At 36.3% G+C, this 25,440-nt stretch overlaps 1 protein-coding gene across 3 annotated transcripts in view; it reads left to right on the top strand.

Moving 5' to 3' along the window:
• The window catches only part of KDM7A (lysine demethylase 7A), a 64,126-nt gene extending 39,175 nt beyond the window's left edge, over nt 1-24,951 (top strand). Inside the window, exons 9-20 of one of the 3 annotated variants that reach the window (XM_077783340.2) lie at nt 239-345; nt 2,914-3,005; nt 6,140-6,229; nt 7,111-7,320; nt 7,911-8,035; nt 8,540-8,697; nt 11,840-11,937; nt 14,456-14,601; nt 14,739-14,951; nt 15,286-15,367; nt 16,434-16,710; nt 17,318-24,951. In XM_077783340.2, coding sequence (XP_077639466.1) covers nt 239-345; nt 2,914-3,005; nt 6,140-6,229; nt 7,111-7,320; nt 7,911-8,035; nt 8,540-8,697; nt 11,840-11,937; nt 14,456-14,601; nt 14,739-14,951; nt 15,286-15,367; nt 16,434-16,710; nt 17,318-17,412 — 1,693 coding nt within the window. In that variant the 3' untranslated portion in view covers nt 17,413-24,951. Of the gene's footprint in view, nt 1-238; nt 346-2,913; nt 3,006-6,139; nt 6,230-7,110; nt 7,321-7,910; nt 8,036-8,539; nt 8,698-11,839; nt 11,938-14,452; nt 14,602-14,738; nt 14,952-15,285; nt 15,368-16,433; nt 16,711-17,317 lie in introns of all 3 variants that reach the window. The other 2 variants (XM_077783339.2, XM_085569457.1) reach the window with 2 other exon arrangements.
• Nucleotides 24,952-25,440: the final 489 nt, after the last annotated feature.

The raw sequence follows: 25,440 nt of genomic DNA, 5'->3' as shown, positions 1-25,440 counted from the left end.
TTAGAAGTGCCGCAGTCAAACTTGATAAGGTCAGAGCCTGAATGAGACCAGAGTTCAATCTTGTCTGTGGTCTTGTTGGGGTTTAACTATGTGGTACTTGACTTCTTTTATTTATCATGGCCATGGTTATTTTATTTCATTTTATTTTGGACATTGTGTCAATTTGAATGATTACATAGTTGAATAATGAATTTGATAATTAAAACATTCATGTTTTGTAATACTTGCATTCATTCAGGTGTTATGAAATGGAGAAGAGGCTAAAAACCCCAGATCTCTTCAAATTTCCTTTCTTTGAAGCCATCTGTTGGTTTGTGGCCAAAAACTTACTGGAAACATTAAAAGGTAATGCCTGCTTTATTTTAAGAGATGCACATGTATCTGCTTCTATAATTGTCTGTTAAGTGATAATGGACAATGGCATCCTTCTATTTTTCTCCCAGGCTTCTTTTATATCATTTAAGATCTCTGAATATCTTTTGATAGCCTTTACTTTAAGCAAATAGTTCTATGAAATGATCCCACTAACTTATATCTATGGGTTCCTTCTTGGTGGCCTCACAGCTGAACACAGAAGTTTTTTTGAACTTCTACAATTTTCTTTGACCTTTCCAGTCACAGTGCTTGCTGTCCTCTGCTCCTGGTTGTGGAAGGAAAGATGTCTGTGAGGGCTTTTGAAGGAAAGGTGCATCAGTTCCTATGAGCTGTATTAAATCACTTATATCAGTGTTTATCCAAGAAGTATCTCAACAGTCTCCAGTTCTTAAGAGTTGCTGTTAAGATTCCTCACCCATTCCTTAATTGCTATAATCATACCCATGTATATTTTGTGTTTGAGTGCCTATCTGATTTCACCTTTTTTCCTCAAGTATCTTGCCCTCTGCCTGCTTGTCTAATCTTAATAATACAATGCATTTCAAAGGACAAAAGTCAACCTTCAGAAGAGGCTGCTGAATTCAATTTCTGTTTTGGAATAGATCAGAATCCCACATAACTTTTTCTAATGTGGAAACTGTACGAGTTATTGAAGATTATCTCTTCTGCTTTCAGCAAATTAAAGCATTGAACAGCCCTTGATTCCTAAAAGAGCATTTAAAGTCTCACAGTGACCCCAGAGCAACTCAGAAATTTTACCAAACAGAACAAACTTGCAGAAAACTTTTACTTCCAAAAAGAGCATTTTTTATATTGAGAGCTTGCTTTGGTTTGTCTCATTCATGCATATTTAATGTTTAAAAATTCATCAGAAGCCATAGGAACTGTGTTCCTGCTGGAAACTTGTTTCTGTAAGGTCTAGCTAACTATAAGTTGTGTCTGGTTCACCTCACTCTACCCTCGCCCCTTTTTATCCCAAGACTGCCTGAATGCAGAGGCTAGGAGCCTCTTGTGGCTTGTGTCTTAGGGAAGGGCTTTGAAGCTTATTCTCATGTTATGTTCAATCTTTGGTTTAGTAGATGTTTTGTCACTGACCAATGCTATGGCCTATAAACATAATAAAAAAATAAAAACTGATGTTTCCATGGCTAATGTGAAGTTTAATCGGATTTTGGCATCAAGACTCATGAATTAGGTGTTGGCTAGTCAATATCCATTATTTTATGAATAAAGGATGAGGCCAGTTCAGTTTTGTGGGGTAATGGTGATGTCCAGCTGTTAGCAATACTTTTTATGAAATTCAGGTCAGTAAGCAAAATCAACAAAGCATATCTTTCTGCTTCATTTTGTAAAATGGTAACAGGGTCACAAACATTTTGAATCTGACTTTTCTTTGGCAGAAAGTGTTTATGGTAAGTATTATTGCATTCACCTGAATATTTTTTTTAATTCTTGGGGTTTCAAAATATGTATGCTGCTGTTCATGTATGCTGTATTCATTAATTTGAATTACTTTTTGCTGTTAGTTCATGCAATTATTTCTATTGCATCTAGAAAATTCAGCCTGTGGTACTCCATTGTATTCTTAAAATTTTATCAACGGAGTCAGCTAATGGGCAAGAAGGTTGCTGCTGCCAGTACCTCTCATACCCTTTAATAAGTAGGAGGCCTTTGAGAGAAGAGCAGCTGTTTACTCATAGAACCTTACTTTTTCTGCCAGCTTCCTAATACATAATCCATAAGAATGGTGTTTTATTAGTATATTCTTTTAAGGGAATAAAATGAGCCAAATGATTCTAGTGTTGATCCATTTGCTATTGACAAGTGGAAATATTTGTCAAGAACATGAGGAGAGATTTTAATCTACTTTTGGCTGTTTACCCCTATGAAGCAAAAGAGAAAATGAAAAAGAATTGCAATCAGTTGGGAACAACAGCTTCCCTAAGAAGAGAAGCTTCTGAAGCAGAGTGGTTTCCACCCCCTGTCCTTCTGATTTTGGGAGTAAAAATGATATAAATCATGTGAGGGAGAGCTGTGATAATTGGAAGGGTGACAAAAAATGTTTGGGAAGTGGAAGTATGATAGTGTGAGACATTTGCATATGTAAGGGGACAAGTAATGCAAATTCTAATCTAGAGTTACATCCCACATCCTGCTGGTCGCCTTTGACTAAAACATTTCTCAATGAAATGAAAGTGTTTTCCTTGTTCAAATATGTTATTTCTTGTTCTGTATTTTAGATCTGGGTTCCTTTCCCTAAATAACCTTTAGTATGTTGTAAACTAACCCTAATTCATACAAGAATAAGTTAAAAAAAGAAGGTTTTATGCAGAAGCACTCTAGGGTTGGATTTGTTTTCTTCGTGGTCATTCTTGTTACAGTATGCACATAAATGCATAGGATGCCATGTTTCATTTGCTTGCACAATTTTTCCTTTACTGTGCTGTTGTACAATGTCAACTTTATTGGCTGAATAGTAGGTATCATTTTATTTTCTCTCTTGATGTATTTCTAAATTGGTTTCTGTATCCTTTTTAGAACTGAGGGAAGATGGTTTCCAGCCTCCAAGCTATTTAGTGCAAGGAGTGAAGGCTTTACTTACTGCTTTAAAATTATGGATGAAAAAAGAAGTACGTATAAGTGATTTTGTTTGCTATTTTGGTGAGCTCTTTTTTAATTTAGAACTAAGTGAAGGTCTATGCCCTTTAAAAGTCTAAGATTATTTTTGTCTGTTAATGGGTACTGAAAAAGTCTATTGAAAGTATGTACTGCTGATTTGGGGAAGAATCACAATGACAATTTTATATTCCATGAGTGTTCACTGAACAATGCTGTGACTTACAAACTTAATAAAAAATAAAAACTGATGTTTCCATAGCTAGGGTGAAGTTTATATTGGATTTTGGCATCATGACTCATCAAGATTTACATTCCAATAATCATGATTCCATGATTATTCCAAGTCTATTAGGCCATTTAATAAGCTCAAGTATTATAGCTGATCGAAGTAGAATCTTGCTTTACCTCAGGATGGGATAAGAAGGCCAGAGGATAAGGTAATAAGGTGGGGCATTTTTTAAGAAATGTGTTTATACAGTCAATTAATCCTAGTCTGAGGCAGTAGAGGGATGGAATGCCATTATATATTTCGTTTTTCATTCATGTCAGTGGTGTGGAAAGCACATTTCAGCTACACCTGCTGAAGAGTCAGTTTCGATTCAGATTGAGGAATATTAATTTCAGTTGAATACTCTCCTTGCTCAGCATTGATTGACCCTTGAAAAATCATAAGTATGCCATCAGTGCTGGTTTTGCTGATGCTCTTTTCTCCAGGAAAGCTTGTTTGTTTTGGCACAGAGCTGGGTCTCGTCTAACTCTGTGTTTTTTCATGTGCCTACACTAATAAGCCCTCTTGGAACCAGTGTTCCTGGGAAGTGTTGTTCACTGACATGCAGTTTGATTCTGACTGAGGATATTAATTCTAGTTTGTTGCTGCCTGTGATATTGCCTTGTTGCATGCCAGACTTGAGCTGCCTCTTTGAGATCTCTCTGCTCTTTCTGCCCACAAATTCTACTTGTAGGAGGACTTACTATGCAACATGTATGTATGATATTATGTTTGATAATTGCACAATGCTGCATCCAACAGTATGAGCAACATGAAAGAGAACATGAGGTGCAAATGTAGAAGTGGTTTTTATGTGTGGAATGTGCTGAGGTCCAGCCTGTGTAACATCACTGATCCCAGATGAAACTCTGCTGGCCCTCTGAGTTGGTTCTTCAGTGTCTCTTGGTCTCTGCTGTTCTGGATGAAGGCTTGTTAGCAAGCAGTGTTGCAGTGTTCACAAGATGTTTGACTTAAACTGTTGAACCACATGTAAATCCAAGCCATCTCTGCATCTGTGGCATGGATAATAACCAAGCCAAGTGATCAGGCTACTGAACTGAGATCAAACATAGCCTATATAAATCCTTATTTTGATTTGAAATTGGATTAGCATTCCTTTTTTCTAGATTGCTGTAGTGTAGTATTGTAGCATTTGTGTACTGTCTAGTAGGTCATTAGGTATTGTGATTCATGTGGATTGTGATACATTCTCTACTTCTCTGTGGAAGAAAAATCAATTGCACTTGCTGCATTCTGAATGCTTATTAATGAGACCTTTGAGTATTCCTAAACCACTGGATGAGCAGACACACCCATTGTGAGGGAAGTGCAGAGCATCAGAGATTTAGCCAGTGTTGTCTGCTGTCCACCAGCTGTCATGTTCCATACCTTGCATCCATCTTTTCTGGCTACTGCCTCATCCTTGAGCCAGTTCTGCTATGATAAGTTTGGAGTTGAAGGCAGGTGAGGACAGGAGGAGCTTTGTGCATTGCAGTTTGATCTGCTCATGCTGAGGATTTCAGACAGTTCCTGAAAAATGGCAAATACATGCTCCTCAAATGAGAACCCCTCTCACAAGCTTTTGCATTTGTGTCATGGAGTATGTCTTTCAACAGAGGTGAATTCATAATTCATAGGTGAATTTTCTTAGCGGATTCTTTTGTGCCATTTTCTAGAGAATTTCAAACTCATCTTTTTTTGAGACAGTGAAGTAGGAAGGATTGAATGGTCCTAAAATGACCAGTAACGATGGAAAAATTGTACAGTTTAGTGACAGAGCTGCTGTTTTCTCCAGGGTGAATGTGTAGAGGTGTGATACATTCAAAGAATGAACAGTGGTAAATAATAGCAGCTGATTTAATCTCCCCTGTAGAATTAGGGGCACTGAAATGAATAATCATACCATGATTATATGTTGGTGTTGAGCTTTTTTGGGAGGAGGAGAAAGCATTTGTTTTAATGATTGAGAGGAAGTCAGGTTCAATGAAATGCACATACAGTATTGAATTGCTTCTAGCAATCGTTTTGCTGCTGAATCTTATTTTTTTGAAATGTGGGTAGCTGAAAGTGTTTGGGATGTTTTTCATTTAAGTAGTTGATTACAGGAATTCATGTCTGTCATTTTAGCCTGTGTGTTAAGTGAGGTTTTATCTGTTTAATTCTAACTAAAATTGTTCTAAATGGACATTTAAACTGCATACAAAATATTTTTTGCTGGATCTAACTATAGAGTGTTTGGACTTTTGCTGTGTGTGTATGTATATGAAATCTGTCTCTGGTATGGTTTCAGAGGATTAAAGGGAACATAAACTCTTATGATTTCCTACATTTTTTATAACGAATAGGGTTTTTTTCTGAGTTGCATTTTCCAACCTGCTAGATTTTAAATAAGCTAAGCGTAATTTTTAAGAATTAGATGTCGGGAAGATGTCTAAAAATTTGCATCTTGGTTGCTCTTTATTATTCTTGAGATTAAATTTTGTCAGGGTGAAATTCCGTTAGTCTTAAGGTGTTTTTAAAGTCATGACTCTAATAAATGTTGGAAGTATTGCTCTGCACTGACCATGGTAAAGGGGAAAAGGGTGATTACTGTTCTGAGGGTAAAAAAAAATCAAGTGGTTGTCAGCATGGCTTTGTGTTACCTCTTCTTTGGAATCTTGGAGAGACTGAGGGACATCTGCTGACTACTAAAGCTTGGACTGGAAGCTACTGCCTGTGTATATCAGTCCTGGTAATTTGTGGTTATTATTACAGAAATGAATCTGGTTTTTCTTTTCTTTTTTTTCCCCTTGTAGTTTTGTTTATTTCATATTGTTTCTGTTTTTATCTGGAAAAAACCCAAAACTTAAGTATCTTTTCTTCTCTGTTTGTATATAGCTTGTAACAGAACATGCCTTCGAAATTCCAGACAACATTAGGCCTGGGCATCTCGTCAAAGAGCTCTCTAAAGTGATTCGTTCTGTAGAGGTAAGAACAGAGGCAACCCTACATAGGTCTTCAGAAAATAAATCTTTGAATCAGGGAACTCCATCATAGTTATGCTTCTGATTGACCTTTTAATTTATTTACCATTAATTTAACAATAGAATATCAAGAGGAAATCTGTTTGGAATACTAAGCTATGGGTATTTCAGATAAAGAAAATGGATAATGGGTGCTTTATGTGTTTTTTGTTGAATTTTATTTTTTAATGGTGAAATTACTTGTAGTTTATTATTTCTAAATTGTAGTCACTTATATCTACTTAAAATAATTATTATTAATGTGTTGTTAAAGACTTGAATTTGATATTCTGTGCATATTCCATTCTCCTATCTACTTGTTAGTTAGTTCTGGTCCAGTTGTCATCTCTTGCTCACTCTTTTGTTTCATGGCTGTGTGTTACATAGTGAGTGAGGGAGGGTTTTCCTTTTTTTTTTTTTTTTTTTTTTTTTTTTTTTTTTTTTTCCCCCCCCTGTTGCTTTCCCATACCAGTGTTTTGCTCCTTTATTCTTCAGTGGTTATTGATTCTTGAAAAATTCTCACATTTCCATGTGAAGAGATGGATGGGTCTGAGGGGGTGTGATCTGTTGTGTACAATACATGTCTACCCTGTGCTGCCTTCCCGAATAAAACCATATGTTCTGGTGGCACTACGCTTGTGGAATAGCATAAAAGCTTTAAATGAGAAAGAGGTGCAGTAGAATTAAACTTTGTACATCAAATCCAAATGAAAAGTGTAGTTATTTCTCCAAAAGGTCTAACAATTTTCCTACCTAATTTACCTTTAATTAGATGAATAAGAAGCAGTACTTAAATATGTGGATTTATTCCTCTGAGACTATTCTGAAAAGTGCTTTTAATTACAGGAGGAAAACAGCAAATTAGTTAAAACTCAGGGAATTCTTGGTGTGTCTCCAACTTCGCGATCTTCACATGAAACAGCTTCCCCTCACCACTCCAGACGAAGGGTGAGGAAGCTGCGAGACCATGCTACCAAAACTCCTTCTAATCTGGACATCCTGGAACTCCACACTAGGGAGGTACTGAAAAGGCTGGAGATGTCACCGTGGGAAGAGGCAAGTATTGAGTTATGCGCAAAGAAAAACAAAATCAGAGTAGTTTTATAATCTCTGTTGAAAAGAAAATGGTTTTAAGATGTGTAAGAATACAGACTAGATCTCTTTGTCATATGAGATACAGATTGGTTCAGAGTATATGTCAAATGTAAATTGCTTTGAGCTAAGGAAGTTCTGCTTAAGGCAGGTTTCTTTCTGTTACTGATATCTTGCTGTCCTTTAAATCAGTTCTGAGATATTACTATCAGGGAGCACATACCCAATCCAGGAGTTGCTGTAGCAGTTCCAAGCCCAGCTTCTGGCTTGCCTAAGTCTATTGGTATTTCTCCAAAGGAAACATAAAAGGAGTATTATAGGAAAGTTGTAATTGTTTCAAGTGCTTCAGGAGAGTATAGATGATTCAACAAAGGAGAAGATGCAGTCGTCTCCTGAAGTGCTTTGCATCCAAATGTGTTTTGTCTGAGCTTTTTTCAGTTGGTTATCCAGGTGGTAACCATCCTATTAGTGAATTTAATCTTTTATAGAGTGCAGAAAAAAACAATTGAGTTCATAGGAATTAAAAATAAGCAAAATTGCTTTTACTTCTTTAGGATATCACAAGCTCAAAACTGAATGGGAGGTTTAACAAGCCCTTTCAGCCCTCTTCTACAGTACCTGAATGGAGAACAAAAGACAATGATCTTCGCCTTCTGCTGTCAAATGGAAGAATAATTAGGTATAAAGGATTGCTTGTGGATGCTTTTTCCTGGTCATTATGGTCTGGAGTATGCTAATTGTTAATATTTCTATTTGTAGAGCTCATAAGTTCTTGCCACTAAGAGTCTGGTTAGGAGTACAGAAGGAATGTCTGTGTCTGCTGTCCCCTAGTGGAGCCACAGTTAGGGAGTGAAGAGGCTTTGCATGGTCCTTTGTTACAGCATTTCATTCACTTGCGCAGGGGTCTGTACTGAAGGGAATGCTTCAAAGTAGAAAAAGTTGTTTTGTATCCATATGTACGAGTGCTTCTCATTTAAAGTACTCTGGTGTTAAACTTTGGATCTTCATAGAAATGACAGTTGTATAGGAAGTAAATGGGAATATCTATAATTCAGAATGAAGAGATGAGCATAAGAGAATATTACTGTTATATCTTAAGAGTGTGCTGTAAATAAAGAAAGGAAAACAGTTGCTTCTTGTTTTTAAGAGTAAAAACTGACTTCTTTTCTTTTCTTGTGAGAAGAGATGAGAGACGTCCATTTACAGATCGAAGTCTTTACACAGCAGACAGTGAAGATGAAGATGACAGAACAAGGTCAAAAAAGACAGCTGTAAAGGTAGAAGACCAGCCCTCAGGATTTGAAGCAGAAGGGAATGCAGATGCCCAGAAGCCACTGAACAGTAAGATTGTCTCCAAGTCCTATCAGTTGAACATTTTGATGATCTCAGTGAGGGTCTAACTACCATCTGTAATATTTCAGTCTAACTAAGTATAAAGAGGATAAAGAAATAAATTGGAGCAGTAGTATTAGGAGTTACACAAAACATTTAGTAAATATTACTTGTCTACTGAAGAAGCTAACAGGATAGAGATGAAAAGTAAAACCCACCTTTTTATATTAGTGCTGTCTTGAATACTATGGAGAGCATTTTTCACAGTGGAAATTTAATTGCTGTTCTGGATGAGTATTTGTTACTCTAGATCTGCTTCATAATGTAAGAATGATGATTGGATTTTGGTTTTAAAAGCAAAATATACCTCATTGTGAAAAGCTCATCACATCATTTCACTGTAGAGAATGAAAGATCATAATATGTGGCTAATTTTAAACCTGCCTTATATTTTACTTTTCCTGTTGAATTTCACAAGTTCATCGTTGATCTTGCAATTTTGTCTATTTTACTAATGAATTTCTTTATTCCATACAAGAGAAAAGACATAATTTAACATTAGTAAATCTTACACATTCAACCTTTGTATCTGCAAAGTTAGGAAAGAACTTGGGCTATCTGTAGAACACTTTCCAGTGCTTTAAACCACCCGTCACTGGGAGCTAATCTCTAGTGGTCTTTTGGTAGCCTCAAGCCCTCTTGCCAAGTGTTCAGCAGTGATGATCACTGAATGGATCAGTGTATTAGTAAGGTATCAATATTGAATGCCTGTTGCCAATAACTACTTTTAATATCTTTTTACCTGTGTGCAGATAAAATTAGTCCTTGACAGAGCTGTTCAGCTTCCTGCTTAATTATAAGTCACATTCAGTCACAGTAGAGCTTAAAAGGGCTTAGAAGGTGTCTATTATGAAACTGAAGTCAACACTTAAAAGATGATAAGGCTTCTCTGGAGACTCCCAGTTCCCTGAGTTTCCTGCACAACAGACTGTAATATTTGACTCTGCTGTCAGCCTGAATAAAATATTTAATTATTTTCATTAACAAGGCAAACTATAATCCCTGTTGACTGTGCTTCTATATGTCACAGAGGACAGTATTAAAAAGCCTGCACATGAGAGAAGTATCTCTTGGATATTCTTAAAACAGGGCAAACAGCTTGTTGTGTGAAGGCTTATTGTAGTGGTTTTCCTCTTCCAAAATTAATCTTAAGTAAATCAAACTAAATTTTTCACTTGAATCAAAGATTAAATCATACAGGGAAATGGTAACTTTTCTTCAAAAGTATTGCTCTTGATACAGAATGAATATGGCAGTGAGTATCCAAATGTAGTAAATGTATTTAGAACTAGAAGTGAACATTGAGATTGTTCTTCCAACACTTGAGCACTCCTGATATTTTTAACTTAATATTGAGTGTCTTCAGACTTCCCTGAATGTGTGTTATGTGTGATTATTTTACCTTAACTGAGACTCTAGAGAGAGAGGGGAAGGGCATTGTCTGCAGAGAATTCCAGAAGAGGAACTACCTGTTCCTAGAACAGCTGCCAACTTTGATTGTTCTTTCTGGGATTGAAGCCAAGAGGAATGTCCACAGACAGATGCTTTTAAACAGATCATGCTCTGTCTAGCTTTGTGTGTCGTGCCAAGATCCTGGTTTTAAATGGTGACCCAGTGTTAGCAGAGGGACAAAGATCAAGTGCAGCCCTTAATTGAGCAAAATACTTTGTGTGGGTGATTTGGGAAGGGAAGGTTGTTTGAGATTTTTCTTAATTCACAGTGTCTTAGATAATGCCTATTCTCATTCACCCAATTTCAGGAATATTCCTCCTTGTCTCTGGAGGCATGCAGAACAATATATTTTCTTGGAAAAGATAGTAGTGTAAAGGAAAGTTCTTTTGATCTCTAAAATTTTGTTTTCTGTATTGTTCATACCGTTGCTAATCTTAGAATCTTATTTGCCTTTTTGAAATGAGCCAAAAGCATGAGTTATCATCAAAAATCCCTTGGGTTGTTTTGAGCTGCAGTAATTAAAAACATTAATTTATCATTATATGATGAGCATTACTTTATATAGCTTAATTTCCTGTACAGCAGTGTTGCTCATTTAATTTGCTTGGGTATTCCTCATGGTTCTTTCTAATACTATCTTTAGTTAGTCTTTGGTCCCTTCTGTTCAATTTACTCACTTTCTGATGACAAGTCTCATCTTAGCTTTCTTCTGACTCTGAAGGTAATTATCACTTGCAGTGTTTAGTAATCAGTAATATCCCTTCAAATATATTTGATGCCTAATTGTGATCTTTGCCGCAGTCTTCAATAGGAGCAAACCTCAACTAGAATTGCAGTGTATACATAGTTACAGGTATATCCTTTATTCTTGCATAATTATAGTTAGGAAAAACTGTGTTCTTTTATGTGGCTTCATGTAAAACTATGCTGAAAACAAACCAACATTTCAATTTTACTTCTCTTCATTCTAGAGTTAATTTCCGATTTGTGCAGCTTTGCTTTCAGCATTGTTTTGTATGAAACTATTAATACTTTTAAAGTGATGTTTCTTTCTTTAGACCACATTTTCTTGATACACAGTCATAATTCTTTTACCCTATTTTGCTTTTCTTCAAAAAACTTATGCTACCTGAACTGCACATTGCCACCGTTAATGAATTTGTACTTAATCAAAATTTTTTGCCAGCAGCCTTGACACAGGTGTACATACACCTCACTGGCCTTGAGCCTTGGAATCCAAACACTTAGCAATGTGTTTCCTGCTTGTGGTTCTTTGGGAGAAATGCAGTCTTTTAAGGGTTCATGCTGGTGAGAACTGCTCTGACTCCAGCCTGTACAAAAAACCAGAAAATGCCCAAGTGCCATCTCTGAAGTGGGTGCCCTCTGGGAAGGAAGAATATAAACTCCTGCTGCACCTGATTTCTCTTCCTGTCTTCATCTACTCAATTGCTTGGGAAGTCTATTGGTCAACTCATTGTTGTCCTAAGCAAACTTGTGAACCAGATCAGTATGTGCATTTGCCTTTGTTTGCAGTGTGTTAAAAACAAAATATGTGTTTCTTGGGTTTTGCTTCGAAAATGATTGTTAAATATTAACATAGTTAATGTTGTGTCTTATATTTTAATTCTTTTCTCTGCAGTGTTCTTTGAAAGTGTGAAATCAGAACTCAGGAATGGATCCTCAGAGTACTCTGATATTTCTGATTCAGAAGAATCTGAGCCTGATTGCACTACACAGGTACCTATTAAAAAATCTCAGAAATTAATGAAGCAATTAAATATAATTTTGCTCATGTACTTGAGATTTATCTGGTCAAAGTCTGTGTTGAAGCAGCAATAACAAAAGTATATAATTTCTGTTTAGATTAATATCTCAAACAATGTGTTGCTTCATTCTTCATTTATTCTAGTGACGAGAAAAAATATAAGATATGCTATCTTGCAAAATTTTATCTTCTTTGTCATTGAGGTGGGGTTGGCAGAGGACAAGCCCTGCTCTGAACGAGCAAAATCAGATCCTAGTTACTTTATTTATTTCTTTCATAACAAGTCTAAGTTTCATCATTTGAATTATGAGTAGCTACCACACAGTTTCCTTTTAGAGCATGGTTAATAGGAAACAATCTTACAGGTATTCAGTTTTAGAAACAACCTGAGTGGCTAAATACTATTCAGAGATTTTAGACTATTGGAAAGAGATGGGAATCCTCCTTTTACGGGTCTAGATTGTGGTGATTTCTTCAGAGTTAAATGAAGTATGAATCCATAGGTATGTCTAGATATTTACAAACATATTTTTTAATACAACTTCTAGAATTTAGAGATATGTGTGTGTCTATAAATACTTCAATTATTTTTTCATTTGTGAATTGAGCTTGTATTTAGTAATTTAAATTTTTATTGGTTAGCAGTAAGGTGAAGTTATTACCTGACATTTTTGCTTCATGCTTCTGGAAAGCTAATGCCTTGATCTTTCTTTCAGTTGTCAACCTATTATATGACTTTACAAGAAGTCTTTAAATTCCTACTTTTTCCATGGTGGTCAACATTTTTTTTTTGGTACTTGCTGTCTTTCATCATTACCTAATCTAAATGTTGGAGTAAGTGATAGGAACCTTCATGGTGTGGTTTCTTCTGGTTTCCTAAACTGCATTGCCAGCAACTTTGGCTCAGGTTTCCTTTTCTAAGACACAGAATCAGTCTCAGGTTATTCAGAAGTGATATATTTCTTCTTCACAGGAGAATATAGCCAGTTTTTTATGACTTTGTAAATGACTGAATGTTTTATATTTATGCTGTACTTACTCTCTTAGTTTTTTTCCATCTTCTCTTGCATTTTAATTTTAGGAAGCTGCTCATGTGAATGAAACTGTTGTATAAAAATACATCTTGGTGATATAATGCACTTCATTCATTCCAGTTCTGTTTTTGATGATGGGGATAATGTTGTCAGTCTTTAAGGATTATGACTCCTTCATGTTCTGATCTTCTGTTTTCAAAACCTTTGTTGTGTGTTACATATATTCTTTGTCTTGAAAAAAAGATTGTGGTGTTCTCTGTACTTGTTGAAATTAGATTAGTCTGAATTACCAAGATGGAACATATGCACTGTAGCCCTTGCTTCCTGTGAAGGCATATTGAGTCACATATGGCTGTTCCACCTTTGAGAAGCTCCTGCCCATACAAGCTGTAATCTCAGCAGGAGCTGAAAAGCTCTTTCACTCATGAAATGAGGCTGTGCCTCTGTAAGAGAGGCAACAGCTGTTGTGTCTCTGTTCCTGCTGTCTTCTGGACTTACCTGAGAGCATCTGTCATTCATCAGAGATAGTGCTCTGAAGGTTATATTTTGTGAGAGTAGGAACCAGAAGCAGTTTTATGGGGCAGAATGTGTCCTGCCATATATAATAGGCATCAGTGCTGTCTGCTGCTTGGAACCATACTTCTGTATTTTTTCCTTGTACTTTGAATATTGAAGATAAGAATAATTAATACTCTTATTAAAGAGAATGCAGTGATTTGTGTATGGTGTAATATGTGTGGTGCTTTGTAAAAAATTGATTTTGGAGATGCTTTCTGTATTGTGGAATGTGTACTTACCAGTACACATTACAAAATCTGAATGTATAGCATCTCAGCTGCTAATTCAGATTAACTGCATTCTGGATACTATAAGTATAAAAAAAGTTGTACCTTGAAGCTTTTAAATTCTTCACTTAGCATAAATTAAGGTAGTGATGCCTTGTGAAGGCTGACCTAGAACAGCGGCTAGACAGAGCTAAAGGAATAAAGTAGGTATTTATTAGAAGGCCTCAATGGATATACCTTGGGCAGTCCAAGAGCCCAGTCAGGGCTTACACCCAAGGTGAACCCAAAAATGATCACAAAAAATGGTCAGCGGTCACAAGGTCTCACACTTTTATAAGTTCTGCTCCATTTGCATATTGGAGTTAATTATCCAATTACAGCTTTAGGTTATGAAGTCCCATCCTCCTTGTTTTTCTCTCTTCACTCCATATTGTTTATGCTCTTGGACCTGGAATTTGGATCATTTGTCCTTGGTCCCAAGCTAGCAAAGGAATTGTTTTGTCTACCTATTTTCTGAAGAGAACTCACTGTCCTTTAATATGAAGCTTAGAACTGCACACTAAAGCAGTACAGAATCTGAAAAATATAAAAGCTAAAATCTAAGGCATCAGTAGTCTCCACTTAGGAGATTTGGTGACCATTCTGCATACTGTTTCCTCTTGTTTCAGCAGAAGGATTCCTCCACAGAGGAGTCAGAAAGCTCAGGTGATGAAGAGAAGCAGGAAGTAACATCAAATTTCAAAGAAGAATCTAAGGTCACAAGAAACCTTTGTCAAAGTACCCAGAAGCCATCCAGAAACGAAACTCCCAGTAAAAAGTAAGCACATTGTGAGCATTCTTATGGACTGTCAGATCTTCTGGCATGTATTTATGATTCTACTTTTTAGCAATGTAAAAGTCAGTCCTTTGAAGGCTTCTGTTTTGAGCTGATTACTACTCCCTTGATTTTCTTAGGGAATGTCCTACCTCGACAAGTACAGAAGAAGAAGCTATTCAGGGCATGCTTTCTATGGCAGGATTGCACTATACTACATGTTTACCAGGTCATACTCAAAGCACAGACTGCACAAATAAAAGAACCTCTCTTCAGGAACACAAAAGCTACTCCAGGAGTCGACATAAAGACAGACAGCCATCTCAGAGCCACAAAACCATAGAGTGTGGTAGGTATCTGAACTAAGGAACTGCTGCTCCCTGCTTTTGGCACAGTGCTAAGAATAGTCACTTAAAGCTACATTTTAAGATTTGTAGTTATTAGATTAGTAGCTTTTAAATAAATCAGGCGGACATTTAAAAAGGTGTATTCTGTGGTTTTGCTTTTTTGTTTTTTTCTATAAAAAGTAAATATTACTTCTGAAAACTGGAGCAAACTTAACTTGTCATCAGAATACCCCTTCTGAATAGTTCCATCTAAAAGTTGTGTGGCATACTTAGAAGAATCGGAAAGTTGTGACTAAATTGAAAGTATTAAAATTTAAACTTGTTGAACTTCTCTAGGTAGGTCTGTGAAGGAGGAGGAAGGAGATGTGGGAACTTCAGCATGGACTAGACACCTTAATGAAGCTTCGAGGATTACCCCTCAGGTAAAGCAATACCTAGAACATAATCAATGCATTTTTAAGTACAGAAGGCAAGGTGGACTGGTCTTTAAGCACTGTGTATCTGACAGATACTTATAGTTTTGATAACTGAGTTATTTTTGTCATACGTTTTTTCACTGTTGATGTTTTGGGTTTTTCCTTTCAAATTCTTTTCTGTCATAGTGCCCAATATTAAGATGCTCAGGGCAATATCTTGAAAAATAAAAAATACTGCATTGAAAATGTGTGAATTTATTCACTATAACTGGGGCAGCACTTTGTTGTTTATGTATTGTTATTCCCAGCCAGAACAACAGAACAAGTGGAACATGTTAATAGTATGTATAGTAAAGATACTTGCTAAACTGATAGTTTTCAACAGCTAACAGGTAGGAATATTTTTGTTTTCTGATTTCCAAATGGAATCCAGCAAAGAATGTGTACCTTATGCTCTGAGCTTTTATACACCATGAACTTTTTTCATATTTCTGAACTTGTATGTACTAGAAGTATTGGAATAATTAATTAACTAGAACAAGTAAAGTTGCAAAATTACAGCCATTAAATAGCAGCATTTTTAACTGCATGCTTTGTGGTGTTTGCTTTTTAAGAATATTTGACTACATGGTACTCCTTTACAGTTTGTAATTCCCAATTTAGCATTTATTCTTTCATCAGCTGAATATTGAAAACAAATTGCCTATTAAAGTAGTCAGTGATTATGGTATGGCTTGTTATAGTGGCTGGTTTAATCAAGAACAATTGCATTTGTTTTTGTCACTGCAAGCTGTAGAGGAAAAAGTGCAAAAAGTAGAGGAATTGAGTACATTAGTATGTGTACTTAAACTGTAGCATTGCCCTTAGGTGTATATGGAAGAGGTTGTACAAAATCTGTTACCTTTAAGAGGTTATCTATTCTAAAAGAAATGGTGGACTCATAAAATGGCCAGATACAGGTGGAACTGAAATACCTGCTTCAAAGACAAAACAGTGTAATTGGAAAAACTGGAGTTAACCTGTAGCCAGAAGCTACTAACTTGCACATCTTTTCTTCTCATTTCCATACTAGGATGCAAATAAAACTCAAAAATATATCAAGAAGGAGGGTGCCTCAGAAGCCAGTCTTAAGGTTCAGGAAAACAGAAGCATAGTCCACAGCAACAGCTTGAGTTTTCAGCATGGCAGATACACACGCGACTCCAGCCTGATGCAAGCAGAATGTCAGCTGAGTGATGGCAGCCTTAGCCCTGACAGGCCCTATGGTGAAACATCCTTGTCTGTACCACTGCACCCAATGAAGAGGCCAGCATCAAATCCACCCCCTATCAGCAACCAGGCAACAAAAGGTGATGCTTCTCTCCATCCCCTTGCCAAAGTGGGCTGGGGGAGGGAAGCAAAATACTAAATACAGAAACTGAGTAAAGGACAGAATTAGACCTTGAGGAAAAACACAAAGTGAGCGTGCTGTGGACACTCCCAATTTTGGCACAGGATATGGGGAGGTGGAATTAAGAGAGATCAAACTGGCTTGAATCAGATTTGCTTATTGAAATGAAGGTTTAGAAACTCTTAACACTTTAGAAATAGTCTGATGAGCTTACTATGTTGGTTTAGTTTCTGGTATATGTTCTGTAATTTATTCAAGGGAATAACTTGAGTAAAATTCAGTAAGCTCAGTTTAAGTTCTCCCCTACTACACCCACTGTGTTTCATAGACTGGAAATATTTGTAAATAATGTACTAATTTCTTTTATGATAATTCTAGTCGGAGTTTAGGGAAAACAGTTCCTGGGGGTGTTCTTTTTAACTATTCTGGTTCCCTGTTTGTTTTTTAAACTGATTCTGGTGAAAATTTTGCTTGCTTCAGCTTGAAAGCTGGGTTTCACCATTGTTCTACAATGATTTAATTTCATCCTGAAATTCCTGACTGAAGTCCCTGCTTGGGTTTTTCAGGCAAACGTCCAAAGAAAGGAATGGCAACTGCTAAACAGCGCCTTGGGAAGATCCTGAAGCTGAACCGGAATGGCCATGCACGCTTCTTTGTTTAATGTAGCTGCTACTTCTACTACTGCTGTCTTTCCTACACAGACCAGTATTGAGGGCAACAGAGCCTGGAGCTGCTGTTATTCCTCTGCTTGAAGCAGACTTGCATGTACCATAGAAAACTCTGCCTGATGAACAAAAGAAAGAAAAAGAAAAAAAAAGGGAAAAAAAAAAAAAAGAACACACAAAAAAAACCAACCCAATGCTGCATTTTCACTGTGCCACACCTGCTCAGCAATAACCATACGGGAACGGGGAAATCTTCAGAGAGACACGGACTGTGAGAAATAGTCTCTCATCAGGGCTTGAATATAATTTGTTGCTGGTAGTTTCTGACCTAAATTAATGAGGGGAAGATGATGAAGGTGGTTTATCAATAATTTATTTCTGATAGATTTTTCACAACTTTAAAATTCATTTAAGAAACTATTTATTTGGAAGACTTTCTGTGGGGGGTTATTAATTTAGATGTAATAATGTGAAAGTTTTAAATTGTTTTGATAATGTGTATTTGGTGCAGTGGAGAGCCACATTAATTGTGATTAGTCTGGACTCCTAAATTTGATATTCAGGTTATAGTCTTAAATAGGGGTGAGATGCGTTATTAATTATTTTTTAAATTAAGGCATAAGGAATCTTATTTTTTTCCTGCTTTTTGTAGGCTATTGGCTGGGCTTCTGTTGACTTGCAAGTTGCATATTTTCTGCCAGCTTGATTATTTTTTGACCTGTCCTTTTTAATATCAGATTTATTTATTTAATGGACTAGAAGAGACTCCTAAAGACAGAAGAATTTTCTTATGTTGGTCCAGTAGCTAACTTGATTTAAAGTGCACCTCTTTCCTCCAAATCTGAGTACATATTTTCCTCCTGATGATCTGTGTGTGATGATTTTCTTCTGTAAAAAAAACTCCCTGAAATTGTATTTGTACTAGTTATTTAAGAGTTGGTACAAAGGAGGAAGACCCAATATATCTTTTGGAGGAATGGGGACATCAGTTAAGATAAATGTTTCTTCAGAACAGTTGTTCTCAAATAACTCATAAGATACACATTGCAGTTAAAAGATTTGGCATTTCACTTAATGTAGCATGGAAGAAGCATTAAAGTGTTGTTATTGTACGCTAAACATGTTTTACTGAGGAGTCATGAAAACAGAAGAACATGTGTTGCTTTCAAAGCTGGGTGAGACAGCAAATTAAAAGTCTTAACTGGTCCATATATATAAGCATTTAAGTAGCTTACTGGTATCAGAATGACATTTGTGTCAGGCTTCAAACAGAGCTGATAGCAAATGCCAATTCTGAATTATTGTAAATAATTTTGATTTAAGATTTGTATTTTTCTGTAATATAAAATGAAATATTTAACTTTTGAGGGATGGGGATGAAGACAGAAAGGGGAATTCTTTTACATGATTCTGGAAAAAGGGCATTTTGCAGGGTCCAGCCAAAATGTAAATGTCAGTATACTAATGACAACAATATTGTTGGTTGGTTGGGTTTTTTTCTTTTTTTGATTGGTAAGAGTAAAAATACTCCTGCATAGCTCTCCAAGTCATCAAATTGATTTTAATTTTCCACACCAGTTTTTCCTTCCTCCATATCCTATACTGGAATCTTCTATCTTCTTGTGGTTAAAAACAAAGTCAGTTTTATTTTCTAGAATATTTGTGCAGAGTTATTTAGGCTAGATTATAAATGCTTTTAATAATTTGTGGAAATAGTGCTGATGTCAGGTGTTCTTTATTGCTGCAGGGTCAGAACCAGTTAGCACTATGTTGTCCTGTTTCTAAATGGAGAAACATCAAAATATAGTGCCACTGCAAAAAAGTCAGGTAGCTTTCATAGCTTTACTTTGGAGCTTGAAAATGATAGTTTAGGAGTGTTTTTTGCAGTCCTACTTTTATATTATGACGAGTTAACTTCTTCTGTGACTTGTATGGGTGAGTTTTTAAACTTTTTTTTTGTTCGTTAAATAATGTTGCACCAAACCAAGTTAAAGTCTTTTAATTTTTTTAAATTAACACAAGTTCTCAACCTTTATAATATTGGGAATGGAGGTAATCAAAGATTTCTAAAATGCAGAAGATAAGCTAAGAAATATTCTTCAGGTGCTGAAAATGACTATAAGGACTTGCTGTTCTCAGGTGCTATGTTTTCTAGATGGGAATAGTTAACAGAGAATATTTTAACTATCTTCTAATATGTTCTCACCAAAGTAAGTCAAAGAAATAAACTATGTTGTCAATATTAGTTAAAATTCTATACCCATATAAATTTTCTCTTCATTTAAACTTGAGCAAATGGCTTAATGCCTGCCAGGATTTGGAAGCTGTTTTAGCTTTAGTATATTGAACCAAACTGTTTCCTTCCTGCTGGCTGTGCAATTTCTAATGATAGAAAAATCCAGTTTAGGGCAGCAATCAGATTCAGAGCAGAATAAAGAATGAGTTCTCTCTCCTTAAAGACAGATTTTTGTCTGAAGTAAAAGTAAGCCAGAATAGAATCTGGAGTAAGGAATTTTAAAATACAGAGTATCCTTTCTTGTACATGTGATTGGTTTATACAAAGTCTCTTTTCTGACCATCCATGCTATTTATCTGTATCTTACAGTTGAATTATAGATATGGCTGGACCCATATATATTATTTCTTCTTGGTTTTATCCTTTATATTGCTCTAATTTTCCAACTTTTTTTTTTTTGAGTGGCTCTCCACTGTCATGAATTTATGTAATAGTCTCTTCACAGGCTGTCAACAGGCATTCCCATTTTCTTCAAATATCCATGCTTCCAGCAGAAGTTAAATCTGATGTTCCAACTTAAATCAAGTAATTCAAAAGAAATTGCCATGTTGAGCAGTATTAAAAAAAAAAAAAAAGGAAAACAACAAAGGAGAAAAAAAGAAATCTCCTGGTAGCTCACGAAGAGGATGTGGTGACCTCGCTTGTTTTGTGTACTTGTATGTAGAGATATATTTATTGTATTCTAGCTGAAATCGCTTCTGCACCAGTCTTTTTGTAGATGGACTGAACCTTGTGTTGTTGTAGTGGAGAGAAAAAGCCCAATTTTTTTCCTTGCTGTCTCACTTGGGGTGGAAGAGGGAGGGAGTACGGAACACTGGCTGGACAACAGCAAATGATGCCTGCTATGGTAACTTGTTTTCAAGGATAATCTTTTTTGAAAAGTCAAAGAACTTGCATTTGGCATAAAACTCAATTTCATATTTTTGTTTTGTAGGCAGAACAATAGGAAATGAAATATTCTAGGGGTTTTCACACTCTCTTAAGTTCTCATGTTCCTACAATTGCAAAACAAGAAACAAATATGAAAATGGAAAGACCACCTAGAAACTATATCAAAGATTCTTCCAGCAACTTTCCCTTTTCTTCTCCTATTATACTTGCTAATAAACCCTGGCTACAGGGTAGCCTTTGTTGACCTCTGAGGTAGATTACCTATGCAACCTATAATACTCTACATGAATTCATTCTTAAAGAAAATTTTGGAAGGGTTAGATGTTGAGAGTTAAAATTGTTTTCTGATCACACGGGGGGGGTTGGGGCTTTGATTGTTTTTTTTTAATTTTTGGTGGTTGAAGTGCTTGTGTTACCTTTGGTAGAGATGTAAAAGAGCACAGTGTCACGACCACATTTTGGACACTTTGGCTTTGCTCTGAGACATAAGCTGTCTTTATTCATGAGACCATAAAGTTGCGAGTGTTGAAAATTTTTGCAGGATTTCAAAGCCAGAGCTGGTGGGAATCTTGCCTACACCCCTTTTGGTAGCTGTGGAGACTAAGCAGAACTAGAATGACCCAGTGACTAGTGTCCTCTTTAGGCTCCACGTGCCCACCTGTCCCTTCACACTCCCACCACAACCCCCAAGCCTTTTGTCTTTCCAGAGTGTCATTCACATAATACTTCCAGACCATTAAAAGCTGTTGGTAGTCCTGGGGCTGAGTGAGCCCAGCACTACTCTTTGACAGAAGAAATATAAATGGAACCAAGGGCCTTACTGTTTATCGTTAACAAGATGAAAAGCTGCAACATCCATTTTTCCAAAAAGTAAACCCAAAAAGAAACAACCCTGGTAACCCTCTTTGTGGGAGAGTATGAATGATAAGTCATGCAGTGGATGGGAAATTAAAGTAGCACTGATAAGGAGATGCATGTTCTTCATAGAGTGCATTTCTGTTTGGAAAGAAAGGACTTTTTCTACTTTTAATATAAATTAAGCCATAAGAATTTCATGCTGTGGGAAGGGAATGAAAGGGATCACTTTAAGAGATTATATTGATATGTAATTGTCACTTCTGCTGGGAAATGTCTGTTGCTGCCAATGCTTTGGTGAATCTTTTTTAAAAAAAAGACAAACACGGAATTTTAAAAAAAAAAGAAAAGCAAAAACGGGGCTAGTTCTTGGCTATATTTACTAGTTTTGTAGTAATGTTTTGCTGGCCCATTTGTCTTTTCCTCCTTTTTCTACTCTCATAGTCTAATTTCTATCTTTCCTTCTTAATGTTTCTGAAAATGTTAGCTTGTCTGCTCAGTAGGGGTCGGTGTATGTGTGTCTTCCTTTTTACAGAAACGCACTACTGTGTTAAGTATTTGGCTGGGAAATGGGATGCTGCAGCTTTAAGAGCTTTTTTTTTCAATTCATAACAGTATTTCCCATCCTCTTTTGCCTGCAGGCAGGGAAAGTGTATGTACAGTATTTATTTTGTTTTGATTTTACTTTAAATTTGTAAGTTTCTATAAGTAGTTCACATTGATTATTCTAGGGGAGGATAAGTGGCTTTGTTTAAATTTGTACTTGATATTCATAGTTTCCACTTTCTGTACTTTAAAATACTGAAATTAAAAAATTGTATGCTTATGTTTTGATTTTAGCACTGGAAAGTGTTTAATTTCTTCAGACTTATGCTCATTTACTTCAGTGTAAATACAGAAAAATGTACAGAGTATCATCAGGAGAAAAAATGCTTTTTTAGGTCCAATCTCTGTGCCCTTTGCTTGTTACATTTTAAAGAAGAAATTCTGTGGAGAAATGTGAGGGAATATTCTTATAACTTTTTTTAAAAAAATTTTTCGAAGTGCAAATTTCATTTAAATCCAAGTATATTATATGGCAACTAAATGCATTTTGTGAAGATGTGTATATTCTTTTGGAATCCTAATATAAAAAGGAGGTGGAAGTGTTTGTGTTTCATATGTTCAGATCTAGATTTGTAAGAAGGGTGTCAAATGGTATTTTTGTATTCTTACTCTTGGCTTTTGTTCAGGTTTGTCTCATGCTACTGATGGCTGATTCAACTTTTGATTTATTGCTTGGTTTGTTTTTTTCTTTTTCCTTGACACCTGTGCAGTTCCTGGAAGAAGAGCTTTCTCTTTCACACTCTACATATGCTTAGCCTACTTGCTTTTGTCCAGGACTTCCCTGCTGCTTTTTCCTTCCACACATCATCATCGGGTTTGCAGCTGCCAGTGCTCCCTGTTTTGAGTCCTGTGGCAGTGCAGTGATGGCATGTGGGTGCTTTCCTAGGGTGGTGGAAGCATGGCTGCCCCACCCTGCAGCTTGGTGTGCCGCCTCTTCCTCTGCCCCGCTGACCTGCTGCAGTGCTGTGCTGTGCTGAGGGTCATTCAGGGGAGCCTGAGATCAGTGATGCACCAATGGCACTGGAAGAAATCAGATGGCAAAAGGGTTTGATATCAGCATCCTGTTCAGCTGCTCAGGTTTGCTTCCTACCCTGGCTTCTAGTTCACAGAGAATTTATGGGTGACTGTAATGACTGGGAGATCTGTTCATTGACTTAATTGTGCCAGGTGCTTTACAGAAAAAGAACAAGAACACTGACCTCATCAAACCATGTACTGCTTAATGGGACAGTTGAAAACCCGTGACAAACTGGGAAGTTTTATGGCCTAAAGTTTAAAACATGATAGTGTTGCAGATTTGGGGAGCAGAAACTTCTATGCTGTTTCAAAAACAAATTTCATTTGAGTAGAGGGGAAAAATAGAGTCAAGTACAGGGATTGATGATGAAATATTTTTACATCCAGGTATCTGTTCCCATTGTATTTTGACATGCCTTTACATCTTTCAATTAATGTGTTAAAATTGATTTTAGATTTGGTTAGCCCAAGATTTGCCAAAGATCTGAAAGAGCTGTTTGTCTGTCAGAGCAACTGCATATTTTGAAAAGGTCTTAATCACTGTGATTGAATACCAATGCTACAACCTATGCATTTCCATTAAGTACTCATCTGGATTTGTCATACTCAGCTCACTGCTCAGAGTAATGTTTTGGTCTTAAAATGGTAGACTTGAGAGCTCCTCAGTGGGCCACAAATAAAATTTCCAAACCCATATAAAAATCTACACAAGCAACTTTACTATTTGCCCTTTTTTTTTTTTTTTTTTTTTTGCCAGATGCACTTCAGAGTTTTTTTTTTTTTTTTTTTTCTGTCTCAGCTATTTAATGGATGACAAGATAATACACTGGAAAACATGACATTTCCCACGTGCTGCTTTAAATGCTACTGGATAGCCTTCAGCAGCTGTAGCCATATTTTCATTAAAAGTCTGAGTTTCTGGTCATTTGCTTTTCTGTTTGCAGATAATGGAGAAATAATTGCCTGGATTATTCTTTCCTAAGGGACATGGTTTTAAAGATTTCAAGGCTGCCAAATCAAGCAAAAGAATTGAATTTCTAAAGTCAGGGAATGAACAAGATACCCTTCTTGGTATCTGAAGAATAAAGTACTGATTTTGCTTTTTAATCGATAGTATTTTGCTGTGTGTGAGGTAAGGTACCCACTGGTAAAGTGCCTATAGACTGGCTTTCCATTTCTGTACAATTTAGTGAAGTTCAGCTCTTTCCAGAGGGTTTGTTCTGACCTGCTGAAGCTGTGAAGCTTTTGTGGTGGCGGCTCATGAGTTAACATGTTCAACCAAACCTTTTCATTTGGTTCATTTTGTTCAGGTGGAACTTTGCATTCATGATGAAAACATGGCTAATAGCATGAATATGGTGAAGTCAATCATGCTGAGTGTTAGTTTCTGTAGAAACTTAGTTTTTTCTTTGTATAGAAGTATTTGTCCTGGGAGCCCTTGAAATTACACTTTAGTGCTGGTAAGTAATGTCAGCTGTCTCAAGCCAAAAGTTAATGAGGACTGAAACTGTAAAACCAGAATGTTACTGTTACTCCTTCTGATACAACCAGATTGTTGAACACCTTGGTTTCTACAATGGCAGTGGCTGAAATTTTTACCTGCAGAAGAAAATCTGCCATTGCCAGAGCTTATAGTATTCTACCTAACAGCTGGCTAATAGCACAGTTTGCTTTGTCTAGGCTAAGGTCAGATTTCTTGAAAGCCAATTACATTCAGTCTTTAGAATAACTACTGCAATTTTTCGAAGAATTGTGTTTGGCTTAATAGATCTATTTATCTGTACTGCTTCTGCTGTATTTGCTTTGGTCTTGGAAAAAATATTCTACTTTGGAACTTTTAAGTCACTAAAAAAAAAACAGTATACAAAGAGTCTGCTTGTTTGTGATGCTTTGCTCCAAAGTTTATTCCTTGTAAGAAATTTTTGCTGCAATGAGTGTGAGTAAAGTTCCCATCCATACTTGGAGGATGTGATATCTATCTGGAAGAAATATTTGCCCATGAATCATACATCTTGGTGGTAAGTCATAAAGATGCAAGTTGGCTTTTTGTTCTGGTTGAGCTAAAAGCCAACAAAACTCTAGAAACTGCCACTCTGGTCTCCTCAAATAGGATGTGGGCTGTAGAAATTTTGGTTTAACTTGGTGGCAGTTTCAGCCAAGTGTTAATTTGAGGAAGATATTAAATCTTGTGCTTCATTCTTAAGTTGATTTCTAGTTACAAAGGATTTTTTACTTTTTTACAAAAGTTCTTTGAATTGCTTTGTCACAGTTCTAGCACAGTAGAAATTTTCCTGTGCTCAACTAAAAGTAATGTCAGAACTGATTGTTCAGATGAGGTTCCTCCTTGAGTGGAACCATT

The sequence above is a fragment of the Lonchura striata genome, chromosome 1A, assembly GCF_050655825.1.
Source record: "Lonchura striata isolate lonStrDom1 chromosome 1A, ASM5065582v1, whole genome shotgun sequence".
Lineage (NCBI taxonomy): Eukaryota > Metazoa > Chordata > Aves > Passeriformes > Estrildidae > Lonchura > Lonchura striata.
Note: the sequence above shows the minus strand (reverse complement) of the source record. Positions and strands in the feature narration are given on the sequence as shown.